Raw genomic sequence first — 21,953 nt, 5'->3', positions numbered from 1 at the left:
CTAGCTCTATTCAGTAGCACAAAACTATACGTGGGGAACTTTTGCATCCAACCATGCTTTATCGGTCCGGATATTCTAAGCACTTCGCCTTCCCATGGCCTTCACCTCGCTATGCGTCATAGAGTTGGTCACTACCTCTATCGACGTTCGTTTCACGATAGCCATGCTCAACTGTGGCCACAGCTTGGAATCGCTGTCTCTAGAATTGATCGGACGGTCTTCCACATCGAACCTGGTATCGAAAAGAGTATCTCCCCACACTGGTCGTGCGCTCTTCTTGGCGGTCAATGTGTGCAATGGAAACGAGCGGGATCTCGATCGGGAATATTCCTTGTTCCAGAATCCAGGACGAAGGAGGGGTCTAACGGAGGGTGCAGCAGCAGCGATGACTCCAATGGATGATTCCAGGCTATGGGGTTGTTAGCATTGTGCATGCGTTTTTGGCAAGGAACTGACTCACAAAGCACACATGTAGAGATTTATGTAGTCCCCTGGTAGTATATTAGAAGTGTTATGGCTAGAGCTGAGTCGAAGTATGTTCACGTACACGTAGGATCCGATGACTCGGTCAAAGTGGAAACGTACTGTGTTCGCGCAAGTGCAAAACCCGCGCTCCTGTTATATCATCGTTAGCATACCACTAACCTAAGCATAGAATAGACTCACGCAAACCCCAGGGCCATGAGTCCACAAATGGCTGCCTTCACTTTGATCGGGATCTTAACCTTCCATAGAAATACGATCGGTAGGATGGATAGCACAATGTCTGTTCCAGCGGCAATTGCTACGCTGGTGTCTTAGCAGGCGATCCCAAGAAATGTCAGAGGTTATTCTTACCCCCTTGCGCAATGGCTGCCCCATTAATTGCTGACTTTGGCCAGCAGGTCCCATCCACTCTTTTGTCCCATGTTCGAGCCACCGGATCACACTGAGGGAGGACGATGGCGGCATCCAGGAGGCTCGTGACCGTATTGAAGGCAATGAAGCACCAAAAGAATATCTTCCACACCTTGGTTGTAAGACTATACGCAGAGTCAGCTTTTGTGCCATCAAGTTACCGTTAGGCAAAGACATACAACAGCCTCATCAAGAGAAGACTGATGGAGATCTTCAGGAAGATGGTCGAGAACAGTAGCGGAAAGAGGCACATCCGCAAGAGCTTGACGCAGTACACAGCACGGTCGACATCGAGGGTGTCGTAATGACGCCCTAGACCATACGGAACTGCAGCGAGTATCAAGGCCATGGCGACCAGAGTGGTCAACTGAGTCATGGGGTATCAGTAAGAAACGTCGAACAGTCCTGCAAGCGCAGCCCTTACCGTTGCGAGGAGGTTGAACCAGTCATCCCAGGACAGTGTCCTCATGACGAACTTTCGCACGTACAACCGCAGCAGAGTCAGGACGACGGCAATGACCGTGGTCACAATAGTCGGGATAACGATGACTGATGCCTGGGAGGCATTGTCGTCAACCGCCCGTATCCAGAGCAGCATGACGCATCTGACCGAGCAGCACCGCTGAGGAGAAGAAGAAACAGAGCAGCGCAGTCATTCGTATTCTGTGGAGGCACCAACGAGTACCCGGGGTAGGCTCCAGCGAAGGACTTTGTACGCCGGGACAGACTGGAATAAAGAAAATCTCTGACCCTGGCAGACGTGCGTAAGGCCATCAGGGGATAGCCAGCTAAGCCAACCTAATCGGTCTGGCTATTCCCGGAAGGGCAAGGGATCGTGGATCACAGTCCATCCAGACCGAGGTCGAATGGAAGTTATGCGCATGAACCTGGTCCGTGGGTGCAGCCGGACTCGCCCGAGATCTCTTGATGCCTTGTTTAGGGTGGATTAGAGGTGTGCCAATAGCGATGGAGGAGGGCGGGAAGCATTCCAGCTGGCACAGTCTTTCATCTATTGATGCTCCACGGTGGGATCCACTCACACGACCTGTCGTGTGCTGTCTTGCTCATGACTTGATGTGAAATTCTGGGAGCAGTTGAGATGGAAAACGGGAAGGTCTCAGTTTGCGATGCCCTGTTGCCTGGATGGATTGTAGCACATAGATGTTAATCCCAATCGGTAGAGGGGATTCCATGAAAGGAAGAGGACGGAGGGTTGAGCATCGAGACTGAGATATGTGGGGGAGCTGAACTGGATTGAACTGGAGTCAAATTGAACTGAACACGGGAAGAGATGCAGGCACGGGCCCGGAGATATCGCGGGGAAACCGGCCGACACAATGGATTCACAATCTGCCAGGCACGAGAGGACTGACTGTCTATGTCTCCTACTACTTTCGATCAACGGCTGTCAGACTCTAATTCCAATTGGCTATTGGCAATTCTCCAATCAATTGCATCGTCGTAAAAATCACGCATCTTCGAATCCGCCGGCAAGGGCTGGCTGATCGGGGATGACCGCGACACGTCGATTTCCCCTCAATCTAACCAGGCCGCTAATTGCTTAGTCTGCTCTTGGTGAGAATTGGCTTGAATCCTTGGGCATGGGATCACGCCACTCACAATCCCTTCAGATGGAACATCCCTGCCAGATTCGCTTCCTGGACGCTTTGTTCGTGGGGATCCAAATTATTAATGGCCGTCATCTCAGGGGCAGCGCGGCTCAATTCCCTGTCGCCGCCGCATTGTGAACCATCTATTTCTAATCCGCCCTTGAATGCCCCCCTGACTCTCCCATTACCCCAGTCATCCAAGGTTCCTATCTATCCCGGCCAGGACTGAATCTAAATGAGGACCTAGAATTGGAAGGAGCCATACTTAGAACGAGACAGACAAGAAATAAAGTGGGGAGTGCGAGCCGAGGGTCAATTGAGAGCACTAGTTCTCATCCCCGCCCGAACCAAACTTGCTGCCCATCATGGGCCCACCCCGACCGTTTACCGTCACCATCATCGGTGGAGGCATCGGTGGCCTCGTTCTCGCTGTCGGGCTGCTACGACGTCAGGTTCCTGTCCAGATCTATGAGGCTGCCGCTGCCTTTGCGGAAATTGGGCTGGGGTTGTCCATCGGTCCAGCAGCTCACCGGGCGATGCCCCTCATCGACCCGGAGATTCGAGCCATCTACGACGCTCTCGTCACAACGCACGCAGACAGCCCGGGCTATGAGCGATACAAACAGACCTGGTTTGAACTCGTCTGGGCCACCGGCGACCACGAGGGCGAAACGTTGATGGACTTGAAGGCCTTGCCTTCGGGACAGACGACGCTGCGACGTGCCGACTTCCTTGCCGCCCTGGTAGCTCTGGTCCCTCCGGAAATTGTTCACTTTGGCAAACGGCTGAACCAATTGGCGGAAACGGCAGACGGGGTCCGCCTACAGTTCGAAGATGGCACAACTGCCATGGCAGATGTGGTGGTAGGATGCGATGGGATCAAGTCTAAGGTCAAGGAATCAATGCTGCCCGAGGAGTCCGCTGTGAAACAACCTCGCTATAGTGGCATGTATGGCTACCGGGCCGTCTTCGATATGGACGAGATGGTGGCGGCGGTTGGCGACCAACGCGCCCGAGTATCCACCATGTATCTCGGCAAAGGCGCCTATGCCATCTCGTACCCCATCATGCGCGCCAAAAAGGTAAACTTCGGCCTCTATATCCTGAGTGAAAGCTGGGATCATGACGCGTGGGTTCGACCCGCCAGTAGAGAAGACATGCGACGAGATGCTCAGGGTATGGGAAGATACGTGCAGGCTCTTGTTGAGGTACGTCGGATGTATGTTTTTCTCAGACCGAGCGTATGCTGACTACCATCAGCGCATGCCCGACCCTTCTCAATGGGCCATCTTCGAGCATCCCCATTTATCTACGTACACTAAATCTCGCGTGGCCATACTGGGTGACGCGGCTCATGCCTCCACGCCACACCAAGGGGCAGGTGCCGGTCAGGCCATCGAGGATGCTCACGTCCTGGCAGAGTTACTGAGCGACCCGCGAGTCAATAGCGTAGATGATGTCGTGAATGCCTTCAAAGCATACGATCAAGTCCGTCGACCGCGAAGTCAGCATGTGGTCACGACGAGTAAGGAAAATGCCTATCTACTCTGCTTGTGCCTGGACGGTGTCGGGGATAAGGAGGATAAGCTACGGGAGACATTCCAGCAACGACTGCGGTGGCTCTGGGACCTGGATGTACAGGAGCAGGCCGAACAAGCACGGAGGAAGATGTTTAGTGAGTGTAAACTGTAATGAGTCTAGATACCCAACGCGAATTAGCCAGTACTACGATTGTCCATTTTACTTTTCTTTCTGTTTTTCTGGCTCATATTATGTAGAATTTACTTGTCCTTATCCTCAGACCAAGATTGAGAGGCTGTTCGATCTGCCTTGGTCTGAGATTCGAATATCAGAAAAGGGAAAAGAATGGGATGATGCACAATACTATATAGGAGAGGTTTGGCATTGGTCAGCGCGTCCATCGTAGTGCAGGGAATAAACATTATTGAATTCATGAAGCACCAGATGATAAACACGACACATTACTAGTATTCAAATACAACCATTTATCTTCCGAAGAAGCCTACCCCTTTCTGAACAATCGCCGAATAGCATCCACCAGCTCCGTCCGCCCGCGATACATGCGGTCCGGGGATGGAGAATTACCAGACTCTTTAGCAATAACTCCTCCCGGCAAGAAACTCCGGGTCATCTCTACAAAAGGACCGACCGACGCTTCAGGTAGAAATCGACCGAAAAATGCGGGCAAATCTGCTTTTTCGATAGGTCGGAGTTCGACTGCATGGCCGGCCACGTCCTGAAATGCTTCCTGCACGTCCTTCGCCGTGTACTCGCGTGGACCGTGAACCTCCACGACATACGGGTTTTTGGGGTTATCCATGGCCATTATATAGGTGGCGCATGCCTTTCCGATATCGGCGACGGAGACCTTGCAGCGTGAATGGTTCAGCCACTAATCCTATAGTTATTCAATTCATAGCGTCAATAGGAATCTCTCACCATTGGAATCTCATAGTCCAGGGGAGTGATGACCGAGAACAGGTGTGGTTGTTTGGCCTGGACAGTCTCCATGGCCGGAGCCCAGTTCTCCATAAAGTAGGCGCATCGCATGAAGACGACCTCGGGTACCACATCCTTAAGAATCTCTTCCGCAATGTGGTTCGTCATGATTTCTCCCTATGCGAATTAATTAAAACCCGTACCTATAATCGCGTAACTGAGGGTTAGAGGCAGGACGCACTGTTCCCTCTGGCTGTTCGGCGCCCATGCTGGAGAGGAGCACCAGGCGTTTGACCGTCCCAGCCTTCTGGATCGCTATGCGGGTATTTTCCGAGGCCTGGCGGGCCCACTGCATCATATCGGAGCCATCATAACGCGGCGGTGTGATGGCAAAGACGGTGTCAGCGTTCCCAAGGTCCAGGCTGGCTGCATTACTGAGATCACCTGCGACCGCGTGGAAGCTACCATGCGAAACGAACTCAGCGGGGGCTTTGGCGACGTCACGGTAGATGGCGCGCACGTGGACTGGGGCAGTCAACTGGTCTGCTTCCAGGAGAGCCCGGATGGTCTCCTGGGCGGATTTGGGTGATGCGGGGAGAACGGCGACGAGCATTCTGTCGGGACTAGCTACATGCTCTATAGCAGCCGGGCTGTATGGGGTAGTGGTGCGTTGTTCGATGCTTCGTGAGATCGTCGGTGTCAGACGAGGTGGAGAAGAGTTGGGGGCGGCGAAGGGATGTTCCTTGGTTGCCCCCAAACTCTGTTGTTCCGATTAGTTTAGAGCCATCAATTAGTTATCAACCGTTTACAACGACGTCGTGGCTGGACATGATGGAGTGTTCACATCTTGACACATACAGCGAATATCAGGGGTGCCACGCCATGGAGGCTATTTTAGTGTCAGAAATGGACAATTTACAGACAAAGAAACACCCGACCGACTATTTTAGCTGTGATGATCGCGTCTCTACTAGTTGCTGCCCATTGGTGGGCTCGCCTCGTAGTAATAAGTATCATCCATCTCGTTGAGCGATGATGGCTGAGTGGGTCGCTAAATGCCTGCCTTAAGCAGAAGGTATGCAGTAGGCTCAGCCTCGCGTCCATAGTTTCGGTGATAGAGTATTATACTTAGAGAGTAGAAAACGCATGCTCTGACGTTCATTTAGTCTGTCCTTCTGACCCTTGCCAATCGTTGGGGCTCTGTGGACGATTCTCGCCTTCTCGCCTGGCGCCCGCCTACTCCTATAAGAAAGCTCCGGTTGTATTGCTTGGCCGATTATCTTCTTCAAGACAAGGTAACAACATTACTATATCCGAGGCAACATCATCACATCATGGAGACACCATGGACTCGGCTGGGTGCTTTTGGTACCGTGGCCGGGGTGCTGCTAGCCTTCATCACTCGCTCGGGTGAAATAGAGAAACGACTGTTGAGGTTGTTGAGCCTCTTCACTCTTGCCAACATTACCCTCATTTCGTGGGCGCCAGCCTGGTTGGGCACCACCTCAAGCACATCTGAAATCGTCCTTCGAGTACTCTGGCTAGATGTAGCGCTGCTCACGGGCCTGTTTGGGAATATCGTCGTGTGCCGGCTCTTCTTCCACCGACTGCGCAACATGCCGGGCCCGATCGCAGCCCGTGTCTCGCGTCACTATGCTGCCTACCATACCATCAAGGATGCACAGATGCACTATACTGTTCAGCGTTTGCACCAGCAGTATGGCGATGTCGTCCGCATTGGTATCGTAAACCCCCCTTCAACCTTGCCTCAAGCTATCTCCACTGACGGGCGCAACAGGGCCCCGAGAGGTTTCCGTCTGCCGCGCCTCGGCCATCCGCGCCATCTATGGACCCCCAAGCCGATGCATCAAGGGACCCTGGTACGACCAGGTCACGAATGAGAACGACAAGAAGCCGCTGTTTACTATTCGGGACCTCAGAGTGCACAGTAAGCGACGCCGGCAGTGGGATCAAGCAGCTAAAGGTGAGAATTGAAACAGACTTCTTCCGATCGTGCCTGCCCATCGGACCATTAACAGATGTGAATGGCGCCAGGTATCAACCACTATCACAATGCCCTACAGAAACAGAGCAGGATCCTGATAGAGAAGATCCGCGAGCACCAAGGGCGGCCCATGGACGTGACTAACTGGATCAACTGTTATACCTTCGATGTCATGGGACACATCGTCCTGGGTGCGGAACTGGGGATGCTGAAGACCGGGAAGAAGATCCCCGAACTGCAGGTCATCGACGAGGGCCAGCGATACATCGCGGTGGCCGGGACTATGCCATGGTTTCCACCACTGATGCTGGGGATTCCCGGTCTGTCCGCAATTCTCAACCCGTTCCGGCACCACTGTCATAAATTGTTCGATGCGAAGCGAGCGGTATATTTTTCAATGCACTTCTGTATATATTGTTGGTGACTTGTTTTGCTGATTGATCTTTAGGCCATGACGAAGGGGAGCGAGCCCAAAGACATCATTAGCTGGCTGATTCAAGCCCAGGACAATGGTGATCCTGGCGCGCCACCCACGGATCAAGCAATCAAGGACGATGCCTGGTTCATCATCGCGGCTGGCAGGTAAGGTTGGCCCTGAATATTTCTCGCGCTTGGCAGGGACCAGACAAATAGAAGAACCAGGCTGACGAACCATGATCGGATCTTGTAACTAGCGACACGACGGCATCTGCGCTGATCAATGCGGTCTACTACCTCGCCACACATCCGGGCGCGCAGGCCCAGCTCCAGCGAGAGATCGATGAGAGATTGCCCGAGGGAATAGAGGGCTTGTCGTACGAAAATGTGAAGGATCTCCCGTATTTAACTGCGGTGATCAACGAGACACTGCGGTTGAAGCCATCGGTGCTGGATGGTCTGGTACGCGTCACCCCGCCGCAGGGACTGAAGGTGGACGAGGATCTCCACCTGCCGGGCGATGTGGTGGTGTCAGTGCCGACTTTTGCCATTCAGCGCGATGGGCGCTATTGGGAGGATGCCGACCAATTTCGACCTGAACGATGGGCGTCGATCGAGAACCCGGCCAATATGCCATTCATTCCGTTTTCACGAGGTGAGTCTGTCCACCCAGACACTCCCTGGTTTGCCCGACTAAGATGTGTCTCCGCATAGGCTCGTATGACTGCGTGGGCAAGAGTATTGCGTGGATGGAGATGCGGATGGCTTTGGCAATGCTGGTGGGAGAATACCACATCCAGCTGTCCGATGAGGAGCAGCGGGCCTTTGATGGCAAAGAACTGGATAACTTCGCCATGTCTGTGCCGGCCTTGTGGGCCACCTTCCGACCCCGTCGGTCCCCATCTTAACCATCAGTCAGTAGCTGTCTCGGTTGAAAATCGTGTAATGTAATCAGTCGGTCTTTTGTAAGCACCTGAAGAGACTTTTGTTTATATGCCGGAACAATTCCGCTGTGGTGGGGCACCCGAGATGACGTGCCAGACTTGCATCTCGATGCAACTATCCCCGATCGTGCAGTAGATAGATATCTCCGACTTACCCCTCCTTCCCCTCGGTCGCATTCACCACCATCGCTTTGTCTAACATTCTTTCGACTTGTATCTCACTTAGGACGTCTAACCTCATTCCCGCACTATGACTCTCAAGCTGTACGGCTTCGTTCACTCCACCTGCACCCGTCGTGTGCGCACCGCCCTAGCCGAGAAAGGGCTGGACGTGGAAATCGTCCCCGTCGACCTGGCCCAGGGCGAGCAGAAGACCTCCTCTTATCTGAACGATCTTCAGCCGTTTGGCAAGGTGCCCGTGCTGCAGGATACTGAGACTGGCATCCAGATCTATGGTTGGTGTTACGAGAAATCAATTCCAGACATACCCTAACAACACTCCTTCTATGAACAGAAAGTCGCGCCATCGCTCAATACATTGCTACCAAGTACCGCGGCCAGGGCACTGACTTGGCTCCTCCTGAGTCGGATCTGAAGGCCTTTGCCTATTATCAGCAGGTACTTCTACCTTTCCCTAAAAAAAGCTACACAATCTCCGTACCGAAACTAATGGGATAGGCTCTCTCCATCGAGCAATCCTACTTCGACCCCCTCGTTTCCCAAATCGCCTACGAAAAGGTCTTCAAAGCCCGCAAGGGTCACGGCCAGACCGACGAAGCCCGCGTGCAATCCCTCTTCTCCCAACTGGAGCTCACCCTTGAAGGTTACGAGCGGGTCTTGTCGAAGCAGCCCTACCTAGCCGGGCAGCAGCTTACACTGGCGGATTTGGCTCATTTGCCGTACGGAGTCTTCATTGAGCAATTTGGATTCACGGATGTGGTGAGCAAGTTCCCGCATGTGCAGAAGTGGTGGGAGGGATTGAAGGCTAGGGAGAGTTGGAAGAAGGTCACGGCGTAATGTGGGTACATATTAAAATACGAACTTAAGCAGTAGATAATAGCTGGGTCCATGAATGAAATCTACTACGAATTTCAGACTTCCGTCGAATCCCGGGACTCCCGATGACCCTGTAGATAGTCCGGGGGTTATGCATGTCCACGTGTCCATCAATACCACGAATTACCACGGCACTGAGTCAGGGACTTATACTACGTTTCGGCCAGTCCACGGATAGTATCACATTGTGCAGACTGATTGAGGGTCAACGTGTGAGCGAAGAAATGCTAGAAAGGGGGAACTGAGCAGTTCGTATCGTAACATTCTTAGTATGAGCGTTGTGTTGATTCAACCTACTCAGGTAAGCGTGCATGCCGTGGAGTTTTAGGTTTCGCCTACGGAATGAGCTTCAACCTCCTACAAGAACCATAACATGATTATCCGTTTTGCCAATCCCCTATAATGGGAGCATTCCTCAACCAAGGCCGAGAATGTATACTCCAGTTGCAGAGCAACGACAACAGGCTCGAATACTCAACACTTCTTGGGAAATAAACAAACATCACAAGACAGACGATCATCCACACCAATTCCACGGCGCAGTCGACGCCCTCTCATGCAGTACTGGGATAACAAATACAGTCATAATTTGGCGGAATAATAGGTGCATTTGGCGTGTATAATGCTCTCTTCTAAATACACTAACCAAGTTGTCATATAACATTTCAAAAGCGTCGTGACTAAAGTACAAGATGGCATAAACTAAAGCACTCAGTGTCCCCACAGCCTTGTACACGGCCAGATCATCCCCAAAGACCAGCTCAAGAGAAGCTTTCTTAAACCTCGTACTCGCGCAGCAACCAAGCAGACTCAGGCCGGCTCGAGCAAGCATCGTCCGAGGCACAGGTGGCGGTGTCATAATCAGCATATTCGTAGAAGATGTTCGTCTTGTCTTCAATGTCCGAGTCGTCCAAGTTGACGTCCATGTACTGGATAGGATACCCATAGTATCCCGTCAGACCAGCATCGCTGTCGGCCTGCTGCAACGCATTGTCGACAAAGTAACCGCAAGCGTAGTGGTCGCTGTGGTCGCCATCACCAAAGTCGTTGACATAGTCACCCGTCTTGACCTCGTCGGGGTCAAAGTCATCAATCAGGGCGGCAATGGTCTCAAGCAATTCGTCTCTCGTGTACTCGATGCCCGACCCATCAATGGTCCGGATCACGTCAATGTCGCCGTTCCACAGTTTCTGCAAGCTGTCGTTCTGGTCGGGGCCGAAGCCGGTTCCATCCATGTTGCCATCCGGCAGGTGCATAAACGCCAGGGAGATGTCATCGTCGTCTTGCAGCGTGTAGAGGGTAATGGACTTGTCTCCGACAAAGATCACGTCTTCGTCCCAATTGTTGCTCGCCACGGCCATGCGCGCATAAGCAGCCCGCGAGCCCTCCTCGCGCGCATTCCAGTAGTCGGATCCCAGTCCTGCATCTCCCGCAGTCAGGAACACAGTACGAATGGGCTCGCCGGAAAGAATGTCTCGGATCAAGTCCGGACTGAGGAAGAGGAGATCGTCATCCTCGTGTGCGACGAAGTTGATGGTCTTTGCAGACGAGAGGGTGAATGACCCGAGGGCAGCTAGCGTGCTCCAGAGACCGTAAGTCTTCATCGTGAGGGTCGTTGAATTATGTAAAGAATGACTGGTTATGTGTACAGGTAGAGTGGAAATCTATCTTCTCATCCTGTTTGTGGGAACAGCACAGGGAGCCTGGTTTATATCACCGACTTCTACCTACATCAAACACATACAAACAGATCAAGGAACTGGAGTACTTTTGGGCTTACATTCCTCGCGAGAAATCAGTACTATGTTCGCATCCCTTGCTTTGGCAATCTTGGTGACGCCAGACTTTCAATCATGGCTTTTGCAAAGCCTGGTGACCTCAGAGGCTCTGCTCTGCCTGACGACGTTGTCAGCCACTCATGTCTAGATATACTGTTCAGGGCTGTGATCTGCGCATCAAGCCATTGAGTTCAGTAGTGCGGGATAAACGATGGAAGATCCTGGTCGCTATTAAGTATATTCGCATTCCATACCGCGAGTCGGCTGTGCTCGATCGTAGACACGCTGCGGATCCGCGCGTGAAGATGATTACTATGAAAACGCGAAGCTTAGCTCCTGTACCAAGGCCCGCTGTCGTTGAAGAATCTACACCAAGGACCATAGCATGAGCTATATCTCTGCGCGTCATATGCGATATAGCACAGGGACGTATTACTGAACGATCGGTGGCAGGGGATCGCCGGTCCCTCTCCAGCATCAACCCCTTCCATAATCTTATTCCTTTTGTTGTAGTAATTTTGCAGCGGTAACTAGATAAGCAATGATCGGCCTTTACCACGGGTCTCGTGCCTTAGAATCATGTGTCTGCCATCAGGCGTAAGATTCACCAGGTCCTGAAGGAAGTATGCGTGCTGATCTGTTAGAGGGAGGGGAATGGGGCAGGAATCTATACAGTAGATGATCAGCAGCCTGGAACATGGTCATTGCTGAAAATCTAGATGCTCTATAGAACTCGCCTGCAGGACACCAGACTTCAGCATAGAGCGGACAAAAGATTCTCAGTCAACGCAAGTGGCGGAAGATGTACGCTGCTCGATTTTGTGGCCCATATTTCCCATGTACGGTATTAAGAGCGACCAATCCCTGAAGACCCAATGTATGCTCGGAAGGGGTAGACCCAGGCCTCCAAAATATCTTCCCATGCTTGTAGGTGGATGTAGCACTCGTCATCACCGTGAAATTTCGAAGCAATATGTGGCCCAGCATTATAGGTAGGAGGACCGGATATCGGTGCCGTGAACCCTTGATTGAGTGACCGAGCTCAAGTATTGTTGCTGCGTTGGGGCACAGAAGTGGAAGGTAATTATCTTGGTGAATGAGTAGTCCCGGCCAGCGTATGTCGGTATCGGATTTGAGAAAAGATGTGCTGGAGCCAGCACTTTCTAAAGGGGTCAATCATCCAGTCTTAGAAGGTAGTGACCTGCATGGATCAATACCAAGCACAGGCTACTACTATAAGCCGTTATCGGTTCATAGGGTCGGTTTGTAGCAGATGGTATGGTCCACCTCAAGACGAAAGTACATAGTGTAAGCATCTCCAGCATCCAAATACTTGTTGTAGAATCTGCAGGCGTATAATCTCTCTTCAGCATAGAAGCTCTATCGAGACATATAAGTATACCCATGATGAAGGGACTTCGGTCACATTGGGAAGGTACACAACCATGAACTTTACGGCTTTAACAGTATATAATCTGTTACATTTACTAACATGATGTAAAAGTGGTATACTATTTTATATTTATCGTAAGGCAATGCCAGTTTACGTGATTTTGTTTGTCACCAATCAATGTCGTTAAGCCTCTTCAACTATATATATATCCCGAGACTAGTATCAACAAATCGAAGATGATATTTCGAACAACGAAGAGTGTCATAAGTAGTAGTGATTATGCGACTGGTACGCAGGTACTACATACAGTATGCTCTCCAGATGCGTTATTTTAAGTACTACTTATCTCAGAGCATAGTCTACTTTCCACTCAATGACTCTTTTACTTGAGAGGAGAGCTGTTGATGTGTTTCCTATTTAGGTTCTTTGTGACTAACTTTACGAACCCGATGATGTCATATCATAATAGCAGCTCGAAGCATCACGTGATGTTACGGGGTCAGCTCATGTGCCTGTAAATGAATCCCAGCAGCTTCAAGATAGCTGTAGACAAGGTCCTTCTAGAGAACCCAGTCTCTGATCAAATATTACTGATATTTATAAATCTTGAATCGAAAGCATTGACCTGCTATTATGCAAGGCAAAGTCTGTATGCTCCCTGCCTCGCCTACGTAACCATCTACATATTCGAGTTATCCTCCTCTTGAGGGCAAACAGAGTGATAGATTAGCGTAGATAATGACTAAACCTAAATATAAACCCCACTAGACTCCAGAATATTACCCAATTGCTGCAAGTGATAAGAAGTCTGTGCCAAAGAATTCACGCAGCTGCCTAGACCGTCAAGGACACCTTCTGCCCCCAATACTGACACTCCGTAAGCGATGCCTGGTGAATTATCCTCTCGAATATCCAAAGACCCACGTCCCGACGACTAATGTAATAGCCCACCGCGGGTTTCTCGTCGGTGCCGGTCTTAATCTTCGACAACCCATCGCCATCGCCATTGACCAACAAGGAGGGCCGCACCATCAGATACCCGTCGATGGCGCGTTCCTCCTCTGGCTTCTGCATCTCGGCCTCGACCAGCTTCTCCATCACCTTCTTGTCCTCGTGTGGCACCTTGAGCAACCAATGGTACAGGGGCAGCATCAGAAGTGGCACGTCGCGCGTGTCGCTGAGGCCGGTGGTGCTGATGATCACGATCCGGGGCTTCTGCGGACACGATCGAGCGGCGGACAGGATGGTCCGGACGCCATCTTGGCAGATGGTCGGGTTGTCTAGGGTGGCTTTGATGCCATACTCGAAGCGTGGCTTACCGCCGAGGCCCGAGACGATCAGGTCGACGGGGCGGCCATCGAGATAGAGGGTCTTCTGAACGGCCTCGTGATCGTAGATGTCACCTTCCGTGACCGTTAGGTATTTCGCAATGGCGGATTCGGGGACATTGAGCTGCTGGAGCAGGTTGTGGAGCTTGGAGGGCGTGCGAGCCACTGTTATTGATCAGAGTCAGTCAGTTTTGGGTCTGGCTTGGAAAGGAACGGAAAAACGTACGGGCGGAGCAGTGATACCCGGCTTGCAGGGCCAGTGCCAGGCACGCGTTGGCACATCCCCCGGTCGCCCCAAAAAAGGCTACTGTCGGCTGTTGTTGCATTTTTGGTTTATGGAAAGGGAGAGAATGACCGAAGTACTAATTTGCTTGATATTGCGACGATGATTATTGAAAAATAAAACCATCGTCCCTTCCGTCTTTATGTACATTCTTCGATCCGCGCTGCCCTCCGTTAAGTCTCCGTGCGACCGCGGAGACTTGTGGCTGAGCCGCCGTCTTACATCCTCGTGCTGCCAACACGAGCTGGCAGCCATGAAGGAGCATCATCATGACTCGGAGGCGCTCCGCTGCTGCTCGTGTGATCTTCACCGCATAAGTAGACTACAACCACGGTTCGTCAAGCCTTTAGTGCCACCGCTCACCAACGACTCAGAAGCTATGCTTCCCTGACCCCTAGATCCCTGAGATATGCTTCCGGCGACGGAGATCGTCCCAGGAACTCCCTGAGCATGTCCAACTCATCTCTACTACCACCGTTGGCGAGAACTATTCGTCGATAGCGAAGTCCAGCTTCCGCACTCATGGGATCGTCACGAAAGTTGGAGGTCCAAATGTCCGCTGCCAAGGTCCGGGTGCTAGTCGAGGTAAGAACAAGAAACATACGCCCATTGACGGCTGCACTTACTAGAGGTACGAGAAGTAGTTGGCCTCTTGGCCCCACATGTAATGCTGGGTCGTGGCATATCCATGGCCCCAGTTCACTTCCTTAGGGCCTCGGAGGAGGGTCATATTCTGTAGTATCGAGTTGTATCGCTCGGATATGCCATTGCCTTCCGAGATTTCTCGGCCGTGCTCGCCATGTACATCCATATCGAATGCACTGAAGGCGACTTGTCTCAGGGTCAAGATACCCTGATTGACTTGCTTCACGGCAGCAAGTCTTTTGACTAGGGCCTCGGGGATCTCTCTGGGTGGCCGGTTGGCATCCATCACAGTGCTCTTATACCCGGGAAGGTAGGTATAATGGCAACTGAGCTGTTGCAAACACTCGGGTACCCAGCACCAGTATTCCAGTAGCTGACTGGGTGCCTCGACGAAGTCTCGCACAGTTCGATGGCCGGAGAATAAAGCGTACTTGGCTCTCCCCAGGAGATCATGCATTCCTATTGTCCACATTAGCAGGGAGAAAACTGCAACGGAAATCTATGCAACCTACCGTGTCCTAGCTCATGGAACAGGCTAATGACCTCCCTGTGCTGCAAAAGCGCGGGTCGGTCGGCTGTAGCTGGCGAGACATTGCACACAAGAGCCGTGGCTACAGGGGATTGAGTCCCATCTTTCTTCTGAAACCCCTACATTTTTTCTTTAGCAAAACTTCCAGCCTTTCCAACTTAGGGCACTTACGGGGTGAATGTTGAAGTTGGCCGCATGGTTGTATTTTCCTTGGCGAGGGTAGATATCCGTATAGAGATAGCCTAGAAAGGAGCTTGAAGACTCCTGCTTGTCACGTACTGCGAATACCCTGACATCAGGGTGCCACACATGTCGATCAGTCTTCTCTGTAACTTCCGTAATGGATAACCCGAACAGCCTTTCGAATGTGCCCAGCATCCGCTGAATAGTATGTTCAGCGGGGAAATACTCGGAGATCAGATCGTGGCTGACGGAATACTGTTCTTGCAGCATGCGGCGGTGATAGTAGTCGAAATCCCAGTGATGAAGTGAAGATCCTATTCCTGCGAACGCCTGTAAGGCTTGCAACTCACTAATCGCAAGTGGCTGCAGTTTATGCCCAAGGTCCTCCAGGAGGTCTGTGACAGCGCCAGGGGACTTAACCAGCTGGTGCCGTAGTTGTTGTGCTGCGAAAGACGGGAATCCCAGTAGTCGAGCGGCTTCGTGTCGCAGCCTGATAGTCTCCTGGAAGACTTTGACATTTTGAGGGTAAATTGTCTGACTACTCAGAAAGACATCACGCCGGGTTTGAGCCACGCTGCACTTGCCTAGAATAGTGCTGACTGTTGGCCGATCCAGGCGGATGCGGGTCCCAGAAGGACCCCGTTCGAGGTTCTTCAACAGGCCATCGTCGAGACCCTCCAATTCATCTGTACTTATCCACAGACTCCCTGGATCAGTGGCAATATTGTCCATAAATTGGACTCGCAATTCAAGCAATCGCTTTGTGATGTGCTGAAACCGATCGCGATCTGCCCCAGTCAGACGAAGGCCATTATCGACAAACATGCGATGAAATCTCGACAGGAGACCCATGAGCTCGCCATCCTGAATATCCTCATTGACGTTGCCATGCACAGCGTCGACCAGAGCAAAGAGGCGCTCATCTTGGAACAGAGCCAGGTAAGCCTGATTGACCAGGTTCACTGCCTCTGACGATGCTTTGCGCAGGTCGGGCGACGGCGCGACTGATTGGAATAGGGCAATGTATTGAACCTCATACTTGAACTCATTGTCTATATCGCCCAGTGGACGCACTAAGGTATCAATGGTGGCATCCCCGATTGCAACTGTGTTGAGTAGCTGATCGACCTCCAGCTGAACCCTGTGGATAACATGATTGGCATGGTCTAGAATTGCGGTGGGTGTAACGTCAAAGGTGGGTAGTGGGGCACATTCCTCGATGGTCATGATGTAGGACACTGCGACGTGGGTTCATAAACTCCTTACTCCTTGGGTTGACGTGGCTGTTACACGACACATATAGCATGGCATGAAGCTCCAAGTTCAAGAGGAGCCAAGCGTCAAAGAGAGCTTCAAGGTAGCACATGATCGAATCCTTTACTGCATCCTTAACGGTCATCTGAGCTGAGCATGGCGAGTTACAAGCCATTGCTAAGGCAGACATGGATAGCTGCATGAGCACCTATACTAAATCAAGGGTTAGTGCAAAGCTAGCTGGTAACCGTCTCAGGGGAAGCTCCACATCTTCTTATCGGGCAAATAGAATAATCAGACAGGCAAGCTAGCTAGTTATCCGTTGTGCGCCACGGTATCGAAACCTTGGCGTTTAGTAAGAGGCAGAAAGGACAAGAAGATATCGATCTGAGGCACACGGGTTCTATCGACGTGACACGCTCCCTTGCATTGTGGGAGTTCCCTCACACCAGGCCTCATGCAGTCCTACATGCCATCTTGGCAGCTGCTTACGCGGAGACTGGAACCATATATAATCATCTCGACGACGAGCAAGCGCTGTAAGGGACCTACGTTTTCATGTCATCCGCGGAGGGGTGGTGGGAGCATGATGTTGATCCCATCAAGGGGTGTTATCAGCAGCATACAACTGACAACCCTGACTTGCTTTCTCTTCACCTCCGTGACTCGACCATTGCCTACAAGAGGGACATGGATGACTAGAATCGGCCTTCGCTCTTCTGAAATACTTTTGTCGCCGGCTAACATGGAGATTAAAAGCGGAAGGTCACCCAATATGCCACAGAAAGTAAAACCTCTGGCGCTTCCAGAACTCTCGTCGATGGATGCATGCTGGACGCGGAAATACATCCGCTCAAGCGCTTTCTACTAATGCCAGGATAGCTGTATTCTCTCACCGGGATTAGGCCATTCACTTCTCTTCTTGCACTGTGGCGGCCATATTATCGCCAAGCAGTGCGATAGTCAGGGCAAAAGTTAAAGACGGGCTTAGAAATCACGCACCATCCCCACTTGGTGTGCTACTTGGGATCTGATTACGCCGAAATGAATCCGATCGACAGGGAATGTGGATCCGATAACCAGATGACAAACGTTTAGTCAGGCACTATGGATTCCTAACGAATTCTTCAGCATCAATGATGTGACGGAAGGGAAATCGCGGTTGCGCAAATTTTGACGGCCGGGACGATTGAAGCGGGAAGACCCGTTCAGTCCGAGCCCAACGATCAAACCTGACCCGTTCAGGGTCCTCATGGGCATTTCGGAAACCGTTGCCACTAAAGCAACAGCGTCGCATGATTATCATTAACCCAAGTGCCAGTCCCACGAACACGGATCAGCACCGGCTCAACTCTGACGCCTCTCCCTGCGTGGTGTCCTTGCAGATATCAGTCAGGGAGTCTGTGGCCAGCCAGGATTTGCCGCTAGGAGGTGCCTAGTGTTTGGCGATGTCTCAGGCCGATGCCTGACCCGGCATGCCGATATCTTGCGGTGGATCCTGTCCGATCACGGCACGGTAAGTTTAAATGGGCCCAGGATCACGAGCAATATACAGACGGTCCAACGAGGTCACCGGTACCATCGGGAAGTGGATATCATCCTGCTGACGGAGGATTATGAAGCAACTGGATTTGGGCCATTGCAGAACGGAATGCAGCGTCATGAGAGGTATAAAAGCCCAGTGCGCAAGGTCCTGAAGATATCGTCAACCTCCAGACATTCCGGCGCAACCATGGCCACCAAGATGCTTCGAAGCTTGACCGTTTTCGGTGCGCTGTCAACGGCCCTTGCAGCGCCTTCCACCCGTCTCTGTGGTCCTCAGTATGACTACATTGTTGTTGGTGGAGGTACCAGCGGTCTAGTGGTTGCCAACCGCCTCTCGGAGAACCCCAACGTGTCGGTCCTGATCATTGAAGCCGGCGGTTCTGTCCTCAACAACTCCAACGTCACAGATGTCAATGGCTACGGACTAGCCTTTGGTACTGACATCGACTGGCAGTATGAGACAATCAACCAGTCCTATGCCGGCGACGCACCTCAGGTGCTACGTGCCGGAAAGGCGCTTTCGGGCACGAGTGCCATCAACGGTATGTCATGCGTACATGTCTGGATGGAACAAGCACTAACCCCCTAATAGGAATGGCATATACTCGGGCCGAAGATGTCCAGGTCGACGCATGGCAGACCATCGGTAACGAGGGATGGACCTGGGACAGCCTGTTCCCTTACTACCGGAAGAGTGAGAACCTGACTGCTCCCACCGCCAGTCAGCGTGCCAGAGGAGCCACCTACGACCCCAGTGCCAATGGGGAGGAGGGTCCGCTGTCCGTGGCTTGGCCCGACATTCCCGCCAACAACCTCACGAACACTCTCAATGCTACCTTCCAGGGGCTCGGCGTCCCATGGACCGAGGATGTCAACGGGGGCAAGATGCGTGGCTTCAACGTCTACCCTTCCACCATCGATTACACCGCATATGTGCGTGAAGATGCCGCCCGTGCATACTATTGGCCCATTGCGTCCCGGCCCAACCTGCACCTGATGCTTGATACTTTCGTCAACCGTCTTGTCTGGAAGAATGGAGGATCCCAGGGCAACGCCACCGCTGCTGGTGTCGAGATTACCTCTTCCAATGGCACTATTAGTGTCATCGGAGCCAGCCAAGAAGTCATTATTTCTGCCGGTTCGTTGAAGTCGCCCGGTATCCTGGAACTCTCCGGTATCGGTAACCGGGATATCCTGGAGCGGTACAACATTTCCGTCCGTGTCGATCTCCCCACCGTCGGTGAGAACCTTCAGGATCAGACCAACGCGGGGCTGGGTGCTTCCACTACCCCTGGTCTCACAGGCACCAAGACGGTGGTGTACCCCAACGTCTATGATGTGTTTGGCAACGACACCCTGGCGGTCGCACAGTCCGTCCGCCGTCAGCTCAAGCAATGGGCCAATGAAACCGCCCAGGTGAGCAGTGGCACAATGAAGGCCGAGGATCTGGAAGCTCTCTTCCAGCTGCAGTATGACCTGATCTTCAAGGACAAGATCACGATCGCCGAGATCTTGTACTACCCTGGTAGCACCAGCAGCATCAGCGCCCAGTACTGGGCTCTGATGCCCTTTGCCCGCGGCCATGTCCACATTGCCTCTGCCGATCCGACTGCCAAGCCGGTCATCAACCCCAACTACTACAAGTTCGACTGGGATCTTACCAGTCAAATTGCGGTGGCTAAGTACGTCCGCAAGACGTTCCAGTCAGCTCCCTTGGCCAACATTATTGCCGAGGAGACCAACCCTGGCTTTGAGGCCGTGGCTGCCAACGGCTCGGAGGAGGACTGGAAGGCGTGGCTGCTGACTCAATGTAAGTTTAATACCACTCGCTCCAAGTAATCATGCATGCTAATGACGATTCCCAGATCGTTCGAACTTCCACCCGGTCGGCACTGCTGCCATGATGCCCCAGGACAAGGGCGGTGTGGTCAACGATCGCTTGACGGTGTACGGCACCAGCAATGTGCGCGTGGTGGATGCATCCGTCCTCCCCTTCCAGGTGTGCGGCCACCTGGTGAGCACCCTGTACGCGGTGGCCGAGCGGGCCTCTGACCTGATCAAGGCCGACTCTGCTCTCTTTTAAGCAGATGTGCCAGTAGTCATTCTGTGAATGGTCGCGTTTGTATAGAATAGCAGGAACATAGATCATAGACAGATATTATATCATCATTACCACTTCCACACTATATACATAATCTAATCTTTCGTACCATGTTCATGAAGCCGCATGCATTAGCCCATTACTATACAGGAGAGCGGACCGTCCATACACAGCCATCTTCAGCATTATTCACATAACAACAGCCCCCTCTCTAATAAACGGAGGAAGTCGTGTTCAGAGTGACATTGCGGATCGTGCACCCCTCGGTCTTGTACTGCTGCGCATACGTTCCGTCGAAAATGCTCGTCAACCAGTTCCACGCCCTGGCGTTGCCATTCACCTGCTCTGCCGAGTGGCCACCGATGGTGTTCCGCTCATACAAGATGTTCAATCCCAGACCACAGTAGCGCTTGATCACGCGATCCGTATCCTGGATGGGACTGATCTCATCGTGAATAGCCTTGTACGCGAGCACCGGCATCTGCGGGAACCCATGGTAGCCCATGTATCCGTCCTGGTTCAGCGCCTTCTGCACCACCTCCGCCTGGAACGTGGCCGATCCGTTGACAAAGTAATCGAAGATGTTCTGGAAGGCGTAGAAGACCTCCGCCTCGGACAGGGTCAGGTCCTTGGCGGCTAGGAATCCTGTGCGGTTGTAGGGTCCCGTCGTCTTGAGCTGGCTGAGGATGAACTCGTAGGTCTCGGGGTGCTGGCTCGACAGACCCAGGGCGGCGGCGGGGATGAGTCCCGCACTGATGGTCGAGGTCACCGTGTCCATGACGCTGGTAACATTGGGAGTGAGACCACCCACGGCCAGACCGGCAATGTTCAACTCGGGAGCGTATTGCATCTGCAGTTCAGCAGCCCATTCGCTGGCCAAGGCACCGCCAGAGTAACCCCACAGAGCGTACTGGGCGTCCTCGTTCAGGCCGAATCCGGAGGCGAGCACGCTGCGGACCGAGTCGAGGGTGGCATGGCCGGACTGCACACCGGCGGTGAAAGAGGCATTGGGGCCCTCGTAATCGGGGACGTTAACGAACCAGCCGCGCTGCAGGGCGAGGATAATATCGGAGGGCGGGCTGGTGTACATGGCGTAGCTGGGACTGGCATTGACGTCGAACGAATCGTAGGCGATCTGGTGGGAGAGCAGGACACTCTGGTTGACGGCGGCGGAGGCGGCCACGGGGGGCACCAGCAGGGTGGTCACAGCCCAGGAGGGCTTGTACTGACTGTCTGTAGTGCGGTAGAGGATGTTGTAGGCCGCCGACGCATTGCCCACTACCACGGTCAAGTTGCCGGGCGCGGGCCGCACGCGCAGGATGGCACCGGGATCAGCCTCCTCGAAGCCCTCGGGCGCACTGTACCAGGGATCCTGGCTGGGCGGGATGGGCGTGGAGCCGGGCGTGGGCAGCGCCGTTGCGCCATGGAACAGGCTCGCGGCCAGAAGCAGCACCGAGGGGATATACATGGCGGGAGGGAGGATAAAGGGGGTGCGAGGCGAGAGGGATGGAAAGAGGGAAGGTTT

At 52.7% G+C, this 21,953-nt stretch overlaps 14 protein-coding genes across 14 annotated transcripts; 6 read left to right on the top strand and 8 right to left on the bottom strand.

Moving 5' to 3' along the window:
• Positions 1 to 75: 75 nt before the first annotated feature.
• On the bottom strand, positions 76 to 1,495 carry An07g00570 (uncharacterized protein; the record flags this gene model as incomplete). Its single annotated transcript, XM_001391113.3, has 7 exons — positions 76 to 409; positions 461 to 491; positions 548 to 615; positions 667 to 784; positions 838 to 1,022; positions 1,077 to 1,264; positions 1,322 to 1,495. The coding sequence occupies 7 exons, from the start codon at positions 1,493 to 1,495 to the stop codon at positions 76 to 78; spliced, it is 1,098 nt and encodes a 365-aa protein (XP_001391150.1).
• Positions 1,496 to 1,685: 190 nt separating this feature from the next.
• Positions 1,686 to 2,770, bottom strand: An07g00560 (hypothetical protein; the record flags this gene model as incomplete). Its single annotated transcript, XM_059748171.1, has 5 exons — positions 1,686 to 1,960; positions 2,148 to 2,269; positions 2,370 to 2,432; positions 2,518 to 2,679; positions 2,751 to 2,770. 5 exons carry the CDS (start codon positions 2,768 to 2,770, stop codon positions 1,686 to 1,688), a joined length of 642 nt encoding a protein of 213 aa, XP_059600843.1.
• Positions 2,771 to 2,872: 102 nt separating this feature from the next.
• On the top strand, positions 2,873 to 4,434 carry An07g00550 (uncharacterized protein; the record flags this gene model as incomplete). The annotated part of the gene is made up of 3 exons (XM_001391111.3): positions 2,873 to 3,715; positions 3,768 to 4,182; positions 4,286 to 4,434. The coding sequence occupies 3 exons, from the start codon at positions 2,873 to 2,875 to the stop codon at positions 4,432 to 4,434; spliced, it is 1,407 nt and encodes a 468-aa protein (XP_001391148.3).
• A 96-nt stretch (positions 4,435 to 4,530) lies between these two features.
• On the bottom strand, positions 4,531 to 5,797 carry An07g00540 (uncharacterized protein; the record flags this gene model as incomplete). Its single annotated transcript, XM_059748170.1, has 4 exons — positions 4,531 to 4,920; positions 4,968 to 5,144; positions 5,209 to 5,727; positions 5,777 to 5,797. 4 exons carry the CDS (start codon positions 5,795 to 5,797, stop codon positions 4,531 to 4,533), a joined length of 1,107 nt encoding a protein of 368 aa, XP_059600842.1.
• A 504-nt stretch (positions 5,798 to 6,301) lies between these two features.
• On the top strand, positions 6,302 to 8,297 carry An07g00530 (uncharacterized protein; the record flags this gene model as incomplete). Its single annotated transcript, XM_059748169.1, has 6 exons — positions 6,302 to 6,847; positions 6,933 to 6,951; positions 7,023 to 7,357; positions 7,421 to 7,554; positions 7,647 to 8,044; positions 8,104 to 8,297. 6 exons carry the CDS (start codon positions 6,302 to 6,304, stop codon positions 8,295 to 8,297), a joined length of 1,626 nt encoding a protein of 541 aa, XP_059600841.1.
• A 286-nt stretch (positions 8,298 to 8,583) lies between these two features.
• On the top strand, positions 8,584 to 9,350 carry An07g00520 (uncharacterized protein; the record flags this gene model as incomplete). The annotated part of the gene is made up of 3 exons (XM_001391108.1): positions 8,584 to 8,788; positions 8,848 to 8,951; positions 9,012 to 9,350. 3 exons carry the CDS (start codon positions 8,584 to 8,586, stop codon positions 9,348 to 9,350), a joined length of 648 nt encoding a protein of 215 aa, XP_001391145.1.
• Positions 9,351 to 10,165: 815 nt separating this feature from the next.
• On the bottom strand, positions 10,166 to 10,993 carry An07g00510 (uncharacterized protein; the record flags this gene model as incomplete). Its single annotated transcript, XM_001391107.3, has 1 exon — positions 10,166 to 10,993. The coding sequence occupies one exon, from the start codon at positions 10,991 to 10,993 to the stop codon at positions 10,166 to 10,168; it is 828 nt and encodes a 275-aa protein (XP_001391144.1).
• Positions 10,994 to 11,242: 249 nt separating this feature from the next.
• Positions 11,243 to 11,556, top strand: An07g00500 (hypothetical protein; the record flags this gene model as incomplete). Its single annotated transcript, XM_059748168.1, has 2 exons — positions 11,243 to 11,296; positions 11,329 to 11,556. The coding sequence occupies 2 exons, from the start codon at positions 11,243 to 11,245 to the stop codon at positions 11,554 to 11,556; spliced, it is 282 nt and encodes a 93-aa protein (XP_059600840.1).
• Positions 11,557 to 11,697: 141 nt separating this feature from the next.
• An07g00490 (hypothetical protein) lies at positions 11,698 to 12,472 on the bottom strand (the record flags this gene model as incomplete). Its single annotated transcript, XM_059748167.1, has 4 exons — positions 11,698 to 11,857; positions 11,976 to 12,071; positions 12,170 to 12,330; positions 12,455 to 12,472. 4 exons carry the CDS (start codon positions 12,470 to 12,472, stop codon positions 11,698 to 11,700), a joined length of 435 nt encoding a protein of 144 aa, XP_059600839.1.
• Positions 12,473 to 13,394: 922 nt separating this feature from the next.
• Positions 13,395 to 14,214, bottom strand: An07g00480 (uncharacterized protein; the record flags this gene model as incomplete). The annotated part of the gene is made up of 2 exons (XM_001391104.1): positions 13,395 to 14,053; positions 14,115 to 14,214. 2 exons carry the CDS (start codon positions 14,212 to 14,214, stop codon positions 13,395 to 13,397), a joined length of 759 nt encoding a protein of 252 aa, XP_001391141.1.
• Positions 14,215 to 14,548: 334 nt separating this feature from the next.
• On the bottom strand, positions 14,549 to 16,755 carry An07g00470 (uncharacterized protein; the record flags this gene model as incomplete). The annotated part of the gene is made up of 4 exons (XM_001391103.3): positions 14,549 to 14,747; positions 14,798 to 15,275; positions 15,329 to 15,464; positions 15,517 to 16,755. The coding sequence occupies 4 exons, from the start codon at positions 16,753 to 16,755 to the stop codon at positions 14,549 to 14,551; spliced, it is 2,052 nt and encodes a 683-aa protein (XP_001391140.3).
• Positions 16,756 to 16,970: 215 nt separating this feature from the next.
• On the top strand, positions 16,971 to 17,484 carry An07g00460 (hypothetical protein; the record flags this gene model as incomplete). The annotated part of the gene is made up of 3 exons (XM_059748165.1): positions 16,971 to 17,006; positions 17,149 to 17,244; positions 17,356 to 17,484. 3 exons carry the CDS (start codon positions 16,971 to 16,973, stop codon positions 17,482 to 17,484), a joined length of 261 nt encoding a protein of 86 aa, XP_059600838.1.
• A 1,030-nt stretch (positions 17,485 to 18,514) lies between these two features.
• On the top strand, positions 18,515 to 20,410 carry An07g00450 (uncharacterized protein; the record flags this gene model as incomplete). The annotated part of the gene is made up of 3 exons (XM_001391101.1): positions 18,515 to 18,869; positions 18,920 to 20,137; positions 20,193 to 20,410. The coding sequence occupies 3 exons, from the start codon at positions 18,515 to 18,517 to the stop codon at positions 20,408 to 20,410; spliced, it is 1,791 nt and encodes a 596-aa protein (XP_001391138.1).
• A 229-nt stretch (positions 20,411 to 20,639) lies between these two features.
• On the bottom strand, positions 20,640 to 21,896 carry An07g00440 (uncharacterized protein; the record flags this gene model as incomplete). Its single annotated transcript, XM_001391100.1, has 1 exon — positions 20,640 to 21,896. The coding sequence occupies one exon, from the start codon at positions 21,894 to 21,896 to the stop codon at positions 20,640 to 20,642; it is 1,257 nt and encodes a 418-aa protein (XP_001391137.1).
• Between the last annotated feature and the right edge of the window lie 57 nt (positions 21,897 to 21,953).

Source organism: Aspergillus niger, assembly GCF_000002855.4.
Source record: "Aspergillus niger supercontig An07".
Taxonomy (NCBI): Eukaryota; Fungi; Ascomycota; class Eurotiomycetes; order Eurotiales; family Aspergillaceae; genus Aspergillus; species Aspergillus niger.
Note: the sequence above shows the minus strand (reverse complement) of the source record. Positions and strands in the feature narration are given on the sequence as shown.